The sequence below is a fragment of the Cavia porcellus genome, unplaced genomic scaffold (assembly GCF_034190915.1).
Source record: "Cavia porcellus strain 051 isolate PalLab524CR breed Dunkin Hartley unplaced genomic scaffold, mCavPor4.1 scaffold_2, whole genome shotgun sequence".
Taxonomy (NCBI): domain Eukaryota; kingdom Metazoa; phylum Chordata; class Mammalia; order Rodentia; family Caviidae; genus Cavia; species Cavia porcellus.
In genome coordinates, this window is record NW_026947485.1 from 70,900,626 (window position 1) to 70,915,751 (window position 15,126).

Here is a 15,126-nt window from a genome sequence, read left to right on the forward strand (position 1 = left end):
ATTTACATCCTCCTAGTAATACTATTGTATTATTTCCTTACAATGAACTATTTAACTCATCCATGGTCTGTACCATTCTCTGGTTTTTCCTAGACTCTGCAGTGAAATTAGTATCACTAAATAAATTCTCCTCTGTGAAGAAAACCTTAAAAAATTCCTTATGATCTACTAACTTATAACCCAGGCTTTTAACTCCTCCACAATCTTTTCCAATTTACATATCAAACTTACACTACATTCCTCTATGAACCCATTTTAGTTAAACTGGCTTATATTTCACTGTCTCAGTACTTTTACTTTCAGCATTCTAGTTTCTTCTTCCTCACCTCTATTTTCTTTTCAAAAGGCTATCTCTTGATTTCCTCTCCTTGTGAATTATTATTGCAGTCTATACTGGTATACTATTTTTTTGAACTATTTTTTATCAGTATAAGAATAATTATCTATTAAGTACATATAGTATACAATATGATCTATAAAATCACAATTTTAAGTTTTCCTACTAATAGTGCATGGTAGGCTAGTATAACAATGTAAACTATATAATATGCATTAATATATTTGATTTCAAAGTCTGTTCTTTATCCACTATATATCACTATATCATTTAATCAATTTATATACCTAACTATTCTACAAAGGGAGTGAGGCACTTAAGTATTTGCTGCAATGTATTAATATCATAATTTCTCTTTAAAAATGGTCTGAGATGGGTTAAATATAAGAAAATACAGACTACCAAGGAGAAAATCATAATGAAATATGCAAACCATAAATGTTAGCATACAGCTTGGACAGTACATCAAATCTGACAGTTAAGACAGAAAAACATTACATTCAATTCAATGTCAGAAAGTTAAAAACTCTCAAGTATCTCAGGGCAGCTGAGGCTTTCTTATTACTATACTGAAAACAGATTTTCATATGCAACAGTGTTATTCATAAGCCAGTCAATTGCTGCACTAGAGTGAAGAATTCTGAAGGTCTGACTTCTATTGTGTACCATGTGTACTTTTATGTGTACCAACACATAGGAAATGTTTCATTTGCTGAATGACTAAATTTCTCAATCTTAATAAACAAAGAGGTAACAGCCAGTATACAGGATGGCTAATTGGTGGAATTACTGAATTTATTAGCTTTCTTGGTAAATGAAAAAGTAATGTCCACTGAAGAGAGTAAGAAGATGGAAGCCTAATTTTTTTTGGAGGAGTGGAGAAGGAGGGGGAAAGGAAGAAAGGAAAGGGGTAACCAGGCATTTAGAATTTAAAATAGCAATAGCAGGAATTTTCCGGATTCAGAAAAAGATAAATCAAAGGAGTGCTAAATAGAAATGGGGACATAGCAAAAATCATACAGCACTGGTATGTGATTAGAACATTAGCACTGCATTAAGAAGTATTTTCTAGCCACACATATTGGTTCAGGAATGACACTAGAATAAAGAAGATACACAAAAGTGGAGTCACACAATAAAGAAGATAGTCAGTGAGCATAATGATAATCTTTTTCTATAAAGGGCTAACAAGTAAATATTCTGGGGTTGTGTAGAGTCTTTTCTTTCTTAAAAACAGTATTTTACAAATGCAAAGACCGGGGCTGGAGGTTTAGCTCAGCAGCATAAGCGCCTGCCTTGCAAGCAGGCAGTCGTGAGTTCGATCCCCGGTACCAATAAAAAGGAAAAAGACAAAAAAAAAAAAAAATTTTTTTAAAATGTAAAGACCAACGTAAATACCATTCTTTGCTTGTGGGATTTAGAAAAAATAAAGAACACAATCAGGATAAAATTCTAACTTAGAAAAAAACTGCAAAATCTGAATGAATTCATTTCTCTAATCATGTCATGCCACATTCACTCAATTCTATAATCATTCACAGAATTTTTCAATTTCCTGAATACTCAGCCTAACACCTTTCATAACTCAAGGTCTCTGTTTCTGCAGTTCCTTTAGGTTAGTCTTTCTCTTTTCTCAGTTTATTTATCATTCAAAGTTCATCCTAGATATTCTATTCTAATTCTATTTTGGTAGTGCTGGGGACCACACTCAGTGCTCTACACAAGCTCTACATTCCAGGTTCTCGAACGTCAATTTGTAATACATCCATTACAATTCACCCAAAGATCAGTATCACTTTTTCTAGTCTATTGTTCATATCTCCCGTAAAAGTCCTCATCCTGCTGAATATTATGACAATGTTTTACAGGTCTATCTCTTTGAATGACTCTAGGTGTCTAAGAGAAGACAGGTCTTATCCATCTTGACATTACCTCTCCTCCATGCCAATGCCCAATGACGCATAAAAACAGTATCTGCTCCATGAACATTCATCAGTGAGTGAACTTCACACTTAACACTTCTAATATAAGTATCTCTGCAGGATAATGACAAGTATCCTAAAAACTTTATGATTTATACATTCATACTTGCTTTTTAAAAAAAATTTCAATTTAACATCACTGTAATTTTAAAACATTTTTCTATTTTACATGCCTTGTGTTCAAGAGCTGCACAGTTATCTGTTCCATTATATTCTGTAAGCTGTTCTCTTCTTTTTTCTCGAATTAGAATTTTATGAACATCATCTTCCAGTCTATTGAAGAATCCACCATCATGTGGTAAAGTCTGAGAACTCAATTCCTGTCAAAAATGAATTATGATTATCATTCAGCATAAAAAATGTATGAATTTATCAAATCTAGTAAGCCACTAGGACAAAGAATGAAAGAAATACCATAGCTAAGAGGCAACCATTCAATCTCTGTCTCTAGAAGGCAAACAGCAGACACACAGGTACAAATGTCCTTTTTTCCTTCATATAGTCTAGCATTGGCTACTGCTTGATTTAAACCTTTATCATTCATACACTATATAATTCACACACAATGTATACAAATCAATGGTTTTTTTATATATTCAGTTGTGCAAGCATTACCACAATCAATTTAGTATTTTTATCACTGCAAAAAGAGACCCCATACTCATCAGTAAATAATTCCTATTTCCTCCCAACACCTTCATCAGTCCCAGGCAACACTAATCTGTTTTCTGTTTCTGCAAGTTTGTCTCTTCTGAAAATTTTATACAGATGGAAGAATTTGGTGTCATTTGATTTTTTTGTTAATAGCTTCTTAGCTATTAACTTAGCAAAGAATTTTCAAGGTTCATCCATGTTATGGTATGCACGAGTATTTCATTCTTTTTTTTAAATAAGAATTTTTATTTTTAGTTTTTTTAAATTTTAAAGAGAATAAAACCAAGCAAAATAAAACAGAACAAAGCCAATCAATAAAAACCAGTGTAAGTGACATAGGACTCCAAAATACGAAACATACAATGGTTACCATAATGTCTTCAAAATAGCTGCAGATACCTTCAGACATAGTAGAAATCAAACAAAACAGAACAGAATAGAATCAATAAAAACAATACAATGAATGCAATAAAGGACTTCAAAACAAGACAATAATAAATCCAAAATGTCTATCGTAATATACCTTGCTATCTTTGCAATAGCTGCCCATGACATCAGATATAACAGAATCAAACAAAACAACACAGAATAAAACCTAACCCTAAAAAACAATAAAAATGATACAAGACTTCAAAACAAGATCATAGGGAATTAACAATGGCTACCACCTTTAGGAGATGCCCCTTACATGCCACAGTGTGTACCATTATCCTCTGAATGGATGATTAGACCACCAGCCTTAAACCTGCAAAGTCAGTGAAACACCAACTACCACAAACATCAAATTGCATTTCACCTCAATCATTGTAGCCTATCTTTGCTCTGGATGAGCAAGTTGCTTACAAGGTAGGGAGGGGATTGTCTTGTTTCCCAGCCTGCATGCCAGAAGGGGCTGGGGTCTGGCCATCCCCTGGTGATGGCAGCCCACACATGATGCTGGTTTTCAGGCAGGGTTTCTTCTTGTTGAGTTCTTGTTCTCTTCCCCCACAGTCAATGGCCGACTTATGGGAAAAAGCCAGGGTCTAGCTGTCCCCACCCCCCAGTGGTGGTGGCCTGCATATGGCCCATTCTTTTTTATAGCTATATAATATCCCATTCTGTTTTCTACATCACTGGTTGATGAGCATTTTTATTGTTTCTACTTTTTGGTTATCATGAATAATGCTATCAACAGTCATGCATAAGATTTTATGTGGATATATTTCCAATTCTGATGGGCATATATTTAAGAGTAGAATTGCGGGGTCACATTGGTAACTGTTCATTTTTTTGGAAATATTGCTAAGTAGCTCTCTGAAACTTCCCACCTTTTTTTTACAATCCCATTAGCAGCACAAGAGCGTTTCAACTTCTCTATGTTTTCACTGACATTAGTTATTATGTCTTTTTATTATAACCAACCTCATAGGTGTGAAATACTTCATTGTGGTCTTGAGTGGCATTTCCCTGATGGCCAACAGAGTTAAGCATTCTTTCATGTATTTTATTTGCATATCTTTCCAGAGAAATTTCTACATAAATTCTGTTTTAAAGATACTGGGGAGTGAGCCTGGGGCCTCATATGTGCTAGATAAGTACTCTAAAACTGGGCAATATCCACAGCCCTTTTTAATTTTTTTACAATTAAGTTTATTGGTACATTTTACATATACATAATCACATTCATCATAGGTAATTTGTACTTGTACATGATACATTTTGATTATGTTTTTCCCCTCCTCTCCTTTTACCTCCTCTTCTATTTTTCTCCTTTTCCCCCTATTTACAAAGCTTTACTTTCATTTTATCCTTTTTTAAAAATCTTTTTTTTTCCCTTTCTCTCTTCCTTCCTTTTCCCTCTCCCCTACCACAGTTCTTCATTTCTTTTGCTGCTTTTTATTTTCTAAGAGTTTCACTAAGTGACCCAGGGTAGTCTTAAATTTGTGATCCTCCTGTCTTACGTTCTTGATGGGCTGAGATTACAGGCATGTACTACCACACCAGCCTTGGCCCATTTTCTAATTGAGTTATATGTATTTTTACTTTTGACTTACAAGATTTCTTTATATATTCTAAGTAGCCATATATGACCTGAAAAATTTCTATTTTGTGGGCTGTTTTGCAAAAATCTCATGTTGTCCCTTTACATCATGAAAAGTTTTTAATCTGGATTTAGTCCAGTTTATCCCAGAAACCACTGCCTAACTCAAGGTCACAAAAAATCTACTCCTACATTTTCTTCTAAGAGTTTCATAGCATTAGTCCTTTTATTTAATCTATCTTGCAGCCTAAAACACACACACACACACATACACACAAAGAGACAAAGCAGAGAGAGAGAGAGAGAGAGAGAGAGAGAGAGAGAGAGAGAGAGAGAGAGACTGAGACTGCAGTGTTGCAGACTCAAGGTCCCATACATGCTAGGCAAGCCCTCTCTACCACTGAGTTAAGAGCTTCTCTGACACAAGGGTTGCCTTGACTGGTTTCTACCTCTCTGGCTCAAGCAATCCTCCCATTTCAGCCTGGTGAGTAGTTGGGACTACAGGAACATGATAGCTTATTTGGCTTTGGCTCTTGTAATTAGTTCTGGGATCCACTTATTTATGTATGGTGTGGAGGAGACCCAGTCCATTATTTACGTGTATTTAGAATTATTTGTTGAGAAAACTTATTTTTCTCCATTGAATTATCTTGGCATCCTTGTCCAAATCAACTGAACATAAAATATCAGGGTTTATTTCTGGACTTTTAATTCTATCAAACCATATGCCATTCTTCTGCCATTATATTGCCTTGATTACTACAGCTTTGTATTGCTGAGTCTTTCACATTCCATTTAAAAGAAATTTTTACATAAATTCTACTCACACTGGAACCTTTTAAAGAAGTAAGATTTTACCACTAGTCATATAAAACTAGACATTTTATACATTCTCCAATAAAAGCAGAATTTCTCTTCCAACTTCCTAATTTGAACACAGAGATTATAGAAAATGTTTCTCTCACTTCCACTGGTTCCACTTGTGTCCCACATTCTTAGGCTATAATACAATTTTACACATTTCAATTTTTTTCCCAATCAGTGTTACTTTGTAGTTCAGGATGGCCTCAAACTTCCAGCAATCCTCCTGCCTTAGTCTTCCAATTGCTGGAATGACGGGTGTGTGCTACCATGCCTGGCTGCCATTTCAACTGTATTTTTGAAAAACTAAACAACAGTTCCATGACTATTTATCCTTTCCTCTTGGTATTATCTTAGTATAGTATGTGAAAGAAAAACTTACTTGTGTATCATTGTTTAATACTCAACACTAAAATGTTTGTGTGGTACTTCATATTTTGCAACATTATTTGAATCTCATGAATACCCAGAGAAATTGACAAAACAACTATTTTAAGTATTATTTCCCACCAAGAATGACATGAGTCACTGCTAAAGGCATATCTGTAAGTCTACTGATTTACAAAGTACTTCCAGTATATTTTGGTTAAGATTTCATTTTTTAATAAGAAATGCTTAAAAGACTGCTGAACTTGTATTAAGAGGACTAACATGCTGTCAGAAACTAATCAGGCCTTAGATTTCATGTCATTGTAATCTTGCTGGGCATGGTGACATGTGACTATAATCCAAGCACTTTGGAAATCTAAAGGAGGGGGAACCTCACATTCAAGCCTAGCTTAGGTAACTTAGTAAGGCATTGTCTCAATTTACTAGGAAGTTGGGGAGTAGGAGCTGGGAATGTAGCTCAGGAAAGGCCCTAGGTTCAATTTCCAGTACCACCACAAAATCAAAATAAGCAGTTCTCCAGGTGTCCCCTATTTTTGATGTAGCTCCCCCTACCAGTATGCCTATCTTGGAAGCACTCTACTTCTTAAATTGTGCGTGTATGTGTGTGTTACTAAGGATTAAACATAGAGATGTTCTACCATGTCCAGTCCTTTTTATTTTGAGACAGCCGCCCTAGGCTGCCCAGCTGGCCTTGAACTCTTCCTGCTTCAGCTTCTTCAGTAGCTGGGATTATAGACATGTGCTACCATGCCCAGCTTCTTGAGTATTTGTGAATGAGATGCAAAATATCTTTTTAGCTTAACATGAAAACATTCAAACTATATCTTGATAAACTATGGGGGTAAAGTAAAAATAAATCACCCAAAACATACCCCACACCTCAGAAAAAAAGAAAAAAAGTGATTTTAACAACCTTCTTTAATGTCTTGCCCATCTGATTTCAATTCAAATTCCAATTGTATAGTGTATACAATAAGTAAGACAGTATAGTACTTGTGGCACATAGATTAGAAGAATAAAAATGAGAATATAGAACGACAGTCATGGACTAGGAAGAGAAACAAGAAGCCAACCCCTTCTGTGAGAAAGATGGTGTGCAGGCTGGGAAACAAGAAGAACCGAGTCCCTCCCCACTTCCCTAAGCAACCGGCTGATTTGAAGAAACAGACTGAAATGATAGCTACTGAAGTAAAAAAACAACTTAATGCTTATATTGTTTGATTGACTTTAAAGCCCCAAAACCAGTAGTCTGAGCATCTATTTAGAGGATAACTAAAGGTATCCTCTTGAAAGAAACAAAAACATATAACCACACAAAGACGTATCAAATGCTCATTAATAATAAGTAAATCAATTGGAGAACAAACATTTGCATAATGAAACACTTTAGCAATCAAGTTGGACTATTAATACATGCTACAACATGGATAAACCTCAGAAATGCTACCCCAAATGAAAGAAATCAACACAAGAGACTATATATTGTGAGTCCATTTATAACAGGTTTCCAGAAAAGGGAAGTCTGTGAAGATTAGAGAATAGATCATTTATTGCCAGGTGTTGAAGTGGGACTATGAACTCAGCACAAATAGATATGAAGGAAATTTTGGGATTATGAAAATATGCTACAACAAGATTATGGTAATAGCTGTGTAACTCCTAATATTATAAATGGGGCTGGAGGTTTGCTTAGTGGTACAGCTTGCCTAGTGGGTGAGACGCTGGGTTTGATCCCCAGCACCTCAAAAATATTTATAACAACAACATAAATATACACACATATTATACATGCATGCAGTGGTGAATTTTATGGTGTGCAAGATATATTACTTAATAAAGATGCTTTTTAAAAAAATGACATTCATGATTCTAACAATCCTCTTAAAACTCCAAGAACCAGTACCCCAAATTTAGTGTTTATCACTTCCATCTTTTAAGCAGATATACCACTAAACAGTATAACTTCACTTTCCTGTTTAACTTTTTATTATAAAGTTGTATATCCATATACCCTATATCTAGGCTATTAAGGTTTTTAAATACCTATCTTTTTTTCTTACATATTTTACAGCATAGACACCATGAAATTTCATCTCAAATTCTTTTGCATATAGCTATAAAAATAAATTTTCCAGGCTGGGCATGATGGTGCATGCTTGTAATCCCAGGGAGGCTGAGGCAGGAAAATCACTGTATGGGGCCAACATGGGCTACATAGTGAGTTTACAGCCAGACTGAAATGCATAGGGAAACTGTGCTGCAAAAACAAAAATCTTTTTCCAATTAACAAAAATTTTATTCCTTAATTATCATCCTATACATAGTCTGTATTTAAAATATCTTCAATGAAAACAAAATGTCTTTTATTACTTATTAGGGTCTACACATCCCATTTGATCATCTCTTAAATCTCCATTAATTTAGGTCACCCCCTGTTCTCAAATCCCACCTCTTGTTTTCTACAGTAATGCTGTATTCTTTTTTTTGGTATCAGGGATAGAACTCAAGACCTTGAACTTGCCAGGCAAGTACTGTGCTGCTGAGCTATATCCTATAATGCTTTATTCCTGAAGAGACCAGTTCACTTGCACTACAAAGTAGCTGTCTTCTTTATTAGCCTGAATGCTTCCTTAACTTGAACTTGTAATACCTGGTACTTCCTATAACATGAAAGTTAGATCTTAAGGCCTGATCACTGATCAAAGACATGCACCAACACATTCCCCTTTGTGTGTACTTTTATAATGTTTGTAATAGAAGATTTTATTTCCTCTGGTAGTGTATAACACTGTGCTTTTAGGTGGCTCTCTATGAAAAAGAACTCTGAGGCTATATCCTTGCATGATAAGAAAAAAATACCACTATCAATTATGTATGCCATTTGTAAAGGTTGAGTAAGTGGTGGATGCAACGAACAGTTTTGTTGTTTGTTTCTTTATTTTGCCAGTACTAGGGCTTAAATCCAGGACTTTGTTCATGCAAGACAGTGCTCTGCCACTGAATCATGCCATTATAGCCTTGTTAAAATATTTTAAGGAGGAGGTGATCCATGCCTGAAAACCAGCACCATGCATGGGCTGCTGGCGGAGTGGAGACAGCCAGACCCAGGCCTCTCTCTGTGAGTCAGCACCATTTGAGGACTGTGGAGGGGAAGAACCAGGCCTCACAGAAGTGATTCTCACCTGGAAACCATACCATTTTCACTGTTTTGCTGGGTTGGGTTTTATTGTCTTTTGTTTTGTTTGATTATGTTAAATCTGATGGCATGAGCAGCTATTTCAAAGACAGCAAGACATATTATGATAGCCATTTTGGATTTACTATTGTCTTGTTTTGAAGTCCTTTACTGCAGTCTTGTTTTATTTTTGCTTCTATTCTATTCTGTTCTGTTTGATTTTTATTATATCTGAGGGTATCTGCAGCTGTTTTGAAGACAAAAGGCATTATGGCAACTATTGTTGACTTTGTAAGGTTTTGAAGTCCTGTATTACTTATACTAGTTTATTTTTATTGGTTTTATTGTTTATTTTCCTTGATTTTATCCTCTTTAAAATAAAAAAATAAAAATTTTATTTTGACAAAGATTCTTGTTAAGTTGCCGGCTATCTTTGAACCTATAATCCTTCTAGCTCCAGCTTCTTAAGTAATTGGGGTTACAGCTGTATGCCATGAAACCAGGCCCAGAAGGGAATATAATTATTGTGTTTGTTTAATTTCATGAGTTAGTTTTTTTTTTCTCAGTAGATTATGAATTCTATGACAGTAGCCTATGTATAACATACTACTAATTACACAGTAAGAGCTTAATAAATTTCCAATCAAGTTTAAGACAAGTCTATTGGGATACTTTAGGTCATATTTAGTATAATCTTTAATATCTGATTTGAGGAATACCATTATTTAGATCTCCTCTTGGAATTACTTAAAAGTACTAAAGTGGTTAAAAAAAAAAAAAAGAACAGATGGACAGCTGTTCTTTCTGGAGGATCTGTTACTTTCTTGTTGCTGGGACAAAATATCCAACACCCACAGTAGAAGTTTTCAATTTATAGTTGGCTGGTCCAAGGCAAGATGGCAAGGCAGAGCAGGCAAGATACAGCAAGCAGCACTGGGCTGGCCTTTATTTCTGTCCCTTTATATTCCATTGAGACTGTAAGCCTATTGGTTGCTGGGCATTCCCATTATCTACATCCAGAAATATGCTAAACCATCAGTGGACTCATTAGTTGTCACACTTAATCCTCGCATCACACATCCTAGATCTAGAAGCTACTTCTAAAAAGTTCCCACCTATGAGGGCATGAGGCATTGAGGGTGGTATCTAGATACAAGTACTAACATGGAGTGAGATGGAATGTCAGTATTGCTTTAATTTGCATTTCTCTAATTGCTAGAATTCTGAACATTTTTTAATGTATTTATTGGCTATTTGTGTTTCTTTCTCTGAGAATTATTCATTTAAAAAGCCCATTTTTTGATTGGGTCTTTTATTTTGGGGAGTCTAATTTTTTTTAGTTCTTTATACATTCTAGATGTTACTCATCTGTCTAAACAATAGGTGACAAAATTTTTTCCCCATTTTATAGGTTTTCTCTTTACTCTGCTGGTTGTTTCCTTTGCTCTACAGAACCTTTGAATCAGTTATGATCCGTTTTGTTGAGTGTTGGTGCTGTCTGTTGTGGAATGGGGTTCTGTTTTCATGAATGGGGGAATCTTTCACTGGTAGTGGGAACATAAACTAGTACTATTAGGAAAATTCCATCCAACCTAACTATTTTCCTCCTAGACATCTTCCCAAAAGAATTAAAACATCATAATTCAGTGATACATGCAAACCCATTTTTGTAACACATCTTGGAAATGGCTTATATGTTCATCAACGGATGAATGGATAAGGAAAATGTGGAATTATACAAGAAATAGTATCCTGCCATAAAGAAGAATAAATTTCTATCATTTGTAGGAAAATGATGGACTATGGGACTATAATTTTAAATGAAATGTGACACATGAACTTAAATATCATATGGTTTCTCTTATATTAGGAACTAAAAATATAAATAAAGAGCAAAATAAAATATAATGGGGAAAAAAGATGGAGGCAGGGAAAAATGTAGCTAGGAAGGAAAGGAAAAGAACTCAGATGTAAAAAGAAATAAGATATGTCACATACATGTACTAATTTCACAATGAATATATTCATTATGTATTAGAAACATACTAAAAAACTATAAGGAAATAAAAATACATTAAAATCTAAACATTAATGATAGTAGTTTATAAATACCTTTGGAAGAATTTCTAGTATCAGTTTTAACAATAGTTTTACGTTTCCATGTATAAAGATTATTAATATATTAAATTTATTAATATAGTGAGAATTGTGTAGATATGATTTTCCTAAGATTTTATTTCCTGGAAAACAAATATCCTAAACTAAAAACATGGTTAGAAACAATATTCAGAATATTCTCAAGAGAAATCAACTATGAAACTATCATCTGACTATGAAAAAATTAATAAATTACTGACAAGAAAACATAATAAAACACCAAAACTTCAAAGTAATTTCTTAAAGATTGTGTAACATCAAGAGTATCATCTTTCAATTTCAAAAGGTTTATGGAAAAGGATACATAGGACCAGGCAGGTGTATAGGCTTACTATCTTCTAATGATGAAAAGTAAGAGAAATATATGTTACTTTTACTCACAGGTATAGTTTAGAATCACAGCCTGCCTTACAATTTTTATAATTCTATAAGTACTTGAGGCATGCATCTCAATGTTTTTAATAAAGATTAAAAGACAAGACTTGGAGATTAAATCATTTGCCCCTTGATTTGAAGCTTGGAACACACATATAAACTTTCGGCTCACAGAGAAACAATAATAAAGCCAAATCATAAGCATCTGCCTGGCCAAGTGCAAGGTCCCGAGTTCAATTCCCAGTATCAAAAAATTTTTTAAAAAGCCAAATCATATATCATGCAAATGACTATTTTTATTGTGCTGAACTTTATCTTTATAATGCCAGAAATATTAATGTTTAAATCCAGACAGATGTAAGGGTTATTTCAATGGCTATGTGTCAAAAAATTGCTGAAGATTAAAGTATCATTTAATTTCATTAGCTTTTTCCAGAATGCAAGGCAGTTACAATAAAACTTACCTCACTCTTCTTACTAATGTGATCTGTAAATGAAAAAAAAGTGAGACTTAATTGAAGAGAATTACACACAAAAGTGTTTTAACATATAAAAATACCAAAGTAAAAATTATAGCAAGGGTTAACAAAGTATTAAAGGTTTCCTAGGACTCACAGCTGATTTACTTTTCTAAGTTTAAGATGTTAAAATTCAGAGCATCATTAGCAACTTGTTCAGCTTGGTACCAATGAGTCGTCCCTCTGCTTCCTAGCAATGATGTTTGCATCAAGGAGTGCCATTCAGTTTGAGAATATAGGCTCCATATAATATAGATATGTGGTTTCAAAATGTGGGCAGAAGAAAAATAGCATGTGCAAAACGAAATCAGAGCACTCTAACTGCAAAAACTTCACATTACTGCCATTGTTGAATGAAATGAAAAGTGTAACTAATGTATAGCATTTAAAATTATTCGCTATTTACTTTAAAAATATTCTAGTGATTTGATAGTACCATGAAAAAACCCTTAAAATTGACATTTATAGAATTCAAAAATGAACTTATACATAAATATGTTTACATTAAATAAAGCATTGACTTAGCAATGTTATGGTATTTCTAGAAAAGAATTAGATCAGAATAAAGAAAGGAAGATGTAAAGGAATCTACACAGACACAAGGTTGAATCTTAACTACAAATTGGAAGCATATATTTAAACTGGGGATGATCAAAATATCAACTGTAACACTTAACAATGCTTCTTGTATAGAGGAGAAATTTTCCATTCCCAAAGAATGAAAATCACAGAACAGCTTTCTAAAGACTAAGACTATGAAAAAGATGTTTTTGCCCTGTAGTATTTTCCCTGATCACAATAGTATAGATAAATACAATAAACTGTAAATAAAAAGGTTCACAACAAAATGCCAAATTCTGAGAGGTTGCAGTTATTCCTCTGTCATGTTCTATATAATATACTATGTGATGCCAAAATGTGAGGAAGAATACAATCTGTAGTAATTATGATTTGTAAAAACTATGCACCTTCCCTTTGATAAGGGCCCAATCAGAAGAAGGAGCACACTGAGGCTGTGACTGAGGAGTTCCCAGGTCCTCTCTTTTTTCTCTGCTTCCTGGCCACCAAAGCATGAGCAGTCTTCCTCTGACATGGCCTTTCTCCATGTCTGCCTTGGAACTAACCTCCCATGGACTAATCGCTCTCAAACTCTTAAATGAAAATAAACATCTACTCCTTTAAGTTGTGTACTTGTATACGGGATATTTAGACTCAGCACTGAGAAAGCTAATACAGTGTGTGTGTGTGTGTGTGTGTGTGTGTGTGTGTGTGTGTGTGTGCTGAGATGAACAGGAGACTGAACCCAGGGGTGCCCCACCACTGAACTACACCCTCAGCCCATTTTGTTTTTTTGAGTCATGGTCTCACCAAGTTGTCCCAGGTTAGCCCTAAACTTGTGATTCTCCTGAAATCTGTATTTCTTTTTTGGGGGGAAAAATACTCAGCTGAGATTATAGGCATGTACCACTGAACTCAGCTTATGACACATATTTTAATATGAAACCTTTCTTACTTAACCTAGAGAGTTCATTGTATCATACAAGTGTGTTCTTTCATCACAGGTAGAGAACTTTCTTTATTGTCAAAGAAATGCAATATAACCCTCTAAATTTATTCCTAATGCCAAAAGTAGGCTAATTTCTTATGAATTAAATAAATCAGGGGGCTGGGGATTTAGCTCAGTGGCATAAGCACCTGCCTTGCAAGCAGGCGGTCGTGAGTTCGATCCCTGGTACCGATAAAAAAAAAAAAGAAAAAAGAAAAAAAAAGTGTAATGAATTAAATAATCTCTTTTTCAATGAACACATAACTACTCATCCAGTATTCTGAGTGGTGTACCCAAAGCACTATTTAATAAAATTTTCTGTGATAATGGTAATTTTCTAAGACTGGGCTAATATGGAAGCCACTAGTTATATGTGGCTCCTGAGCACTTGAAATGTGGCTAATATAACTAATAAACTATATTTTTAAAATGACTGCCACACATGAATGACGGTGCCATACTGTGCAGCAGAGGTTAAGGGTTACCGTTTCTTATACTAGAAATAATGTGCTTTGGAGTCTGTTTTTAAAAGTTTAATGGATAGTGAATTCCTTCAGTCTTCACTCTCATTATGAATATAAATGATACTATGAACAGTTCTCTGATAGTAATTCTCATTCTTAAATTTGTATTTTAGTTTTTTATAGCCTTAAAAAGTTAAAAGATGGAAATCTGAAGATACTATCCTTGGCTTAGTGTAAACCAAATTTCTCTCTTTTGATAACATATATATATATGTGTATCTATATATAGTATATATATAGTATCTATATATAATGTTTACGAGCACTCAAAAACTACAAATGTCAAATTTATTTCTGGTGTTATAACAAATTGCTACTGAGTTGTATTCTTCTTTCTTTTTTTTTTTTTGTACCAGGGATCGAACTCACGACCTTGTGTTGACAGGCAGGCACTTACGCTGCTAAGCTAAATCCCCAGCCCCTACTGAGTTTTATAGGGTTTTAGTGGCTGATTTAAAGCTGCAAGTTTATTTCCAAATAGATTGCTATGGTGTAAACATTTGCCCTTTCCAGCACTCAAGCTAAATTCTGTCATTGGAACAGTATCAAGAAAGGTGATGGGTGCCATACTAAAAAGTGAGTTAGAT

General features: G+C 34.4%; 1 protein-coding gene across 2 annotated transcripts in view; it reads right to left on the reverse strand.

Moving 5' to 3' along the window:
• Positions 1 to 15,126, reverse strand: part of Gkap1 (G kinase anchoring protein 1) — a 63,376-nt gene that overhangs the window by 25,657 nt on the left and 22,593 nt on the right. The window contains exons 6-7 of one of the 2 annotated variants that reach the window (XM_013158393.2): positions 12,416 to 12,438; positions 2,493 to 2,639 (exon numbers count right to left, since the gene is read on the reverse strand). In XM_013158393.2, the coding sequence (XP_013013847.1) occupies positions 2,493 to 2,639; positions 12,416 to 12,438 (170 nt within the window). Of the gene's footprint in view, positions 1 to 2,488; positions 2,640 to 12,415; positions 12,439 to 15,126 lie in introns of both variants that reach the window. The other variant, XM_063243639.1, reaches the window with a different exon arrangement.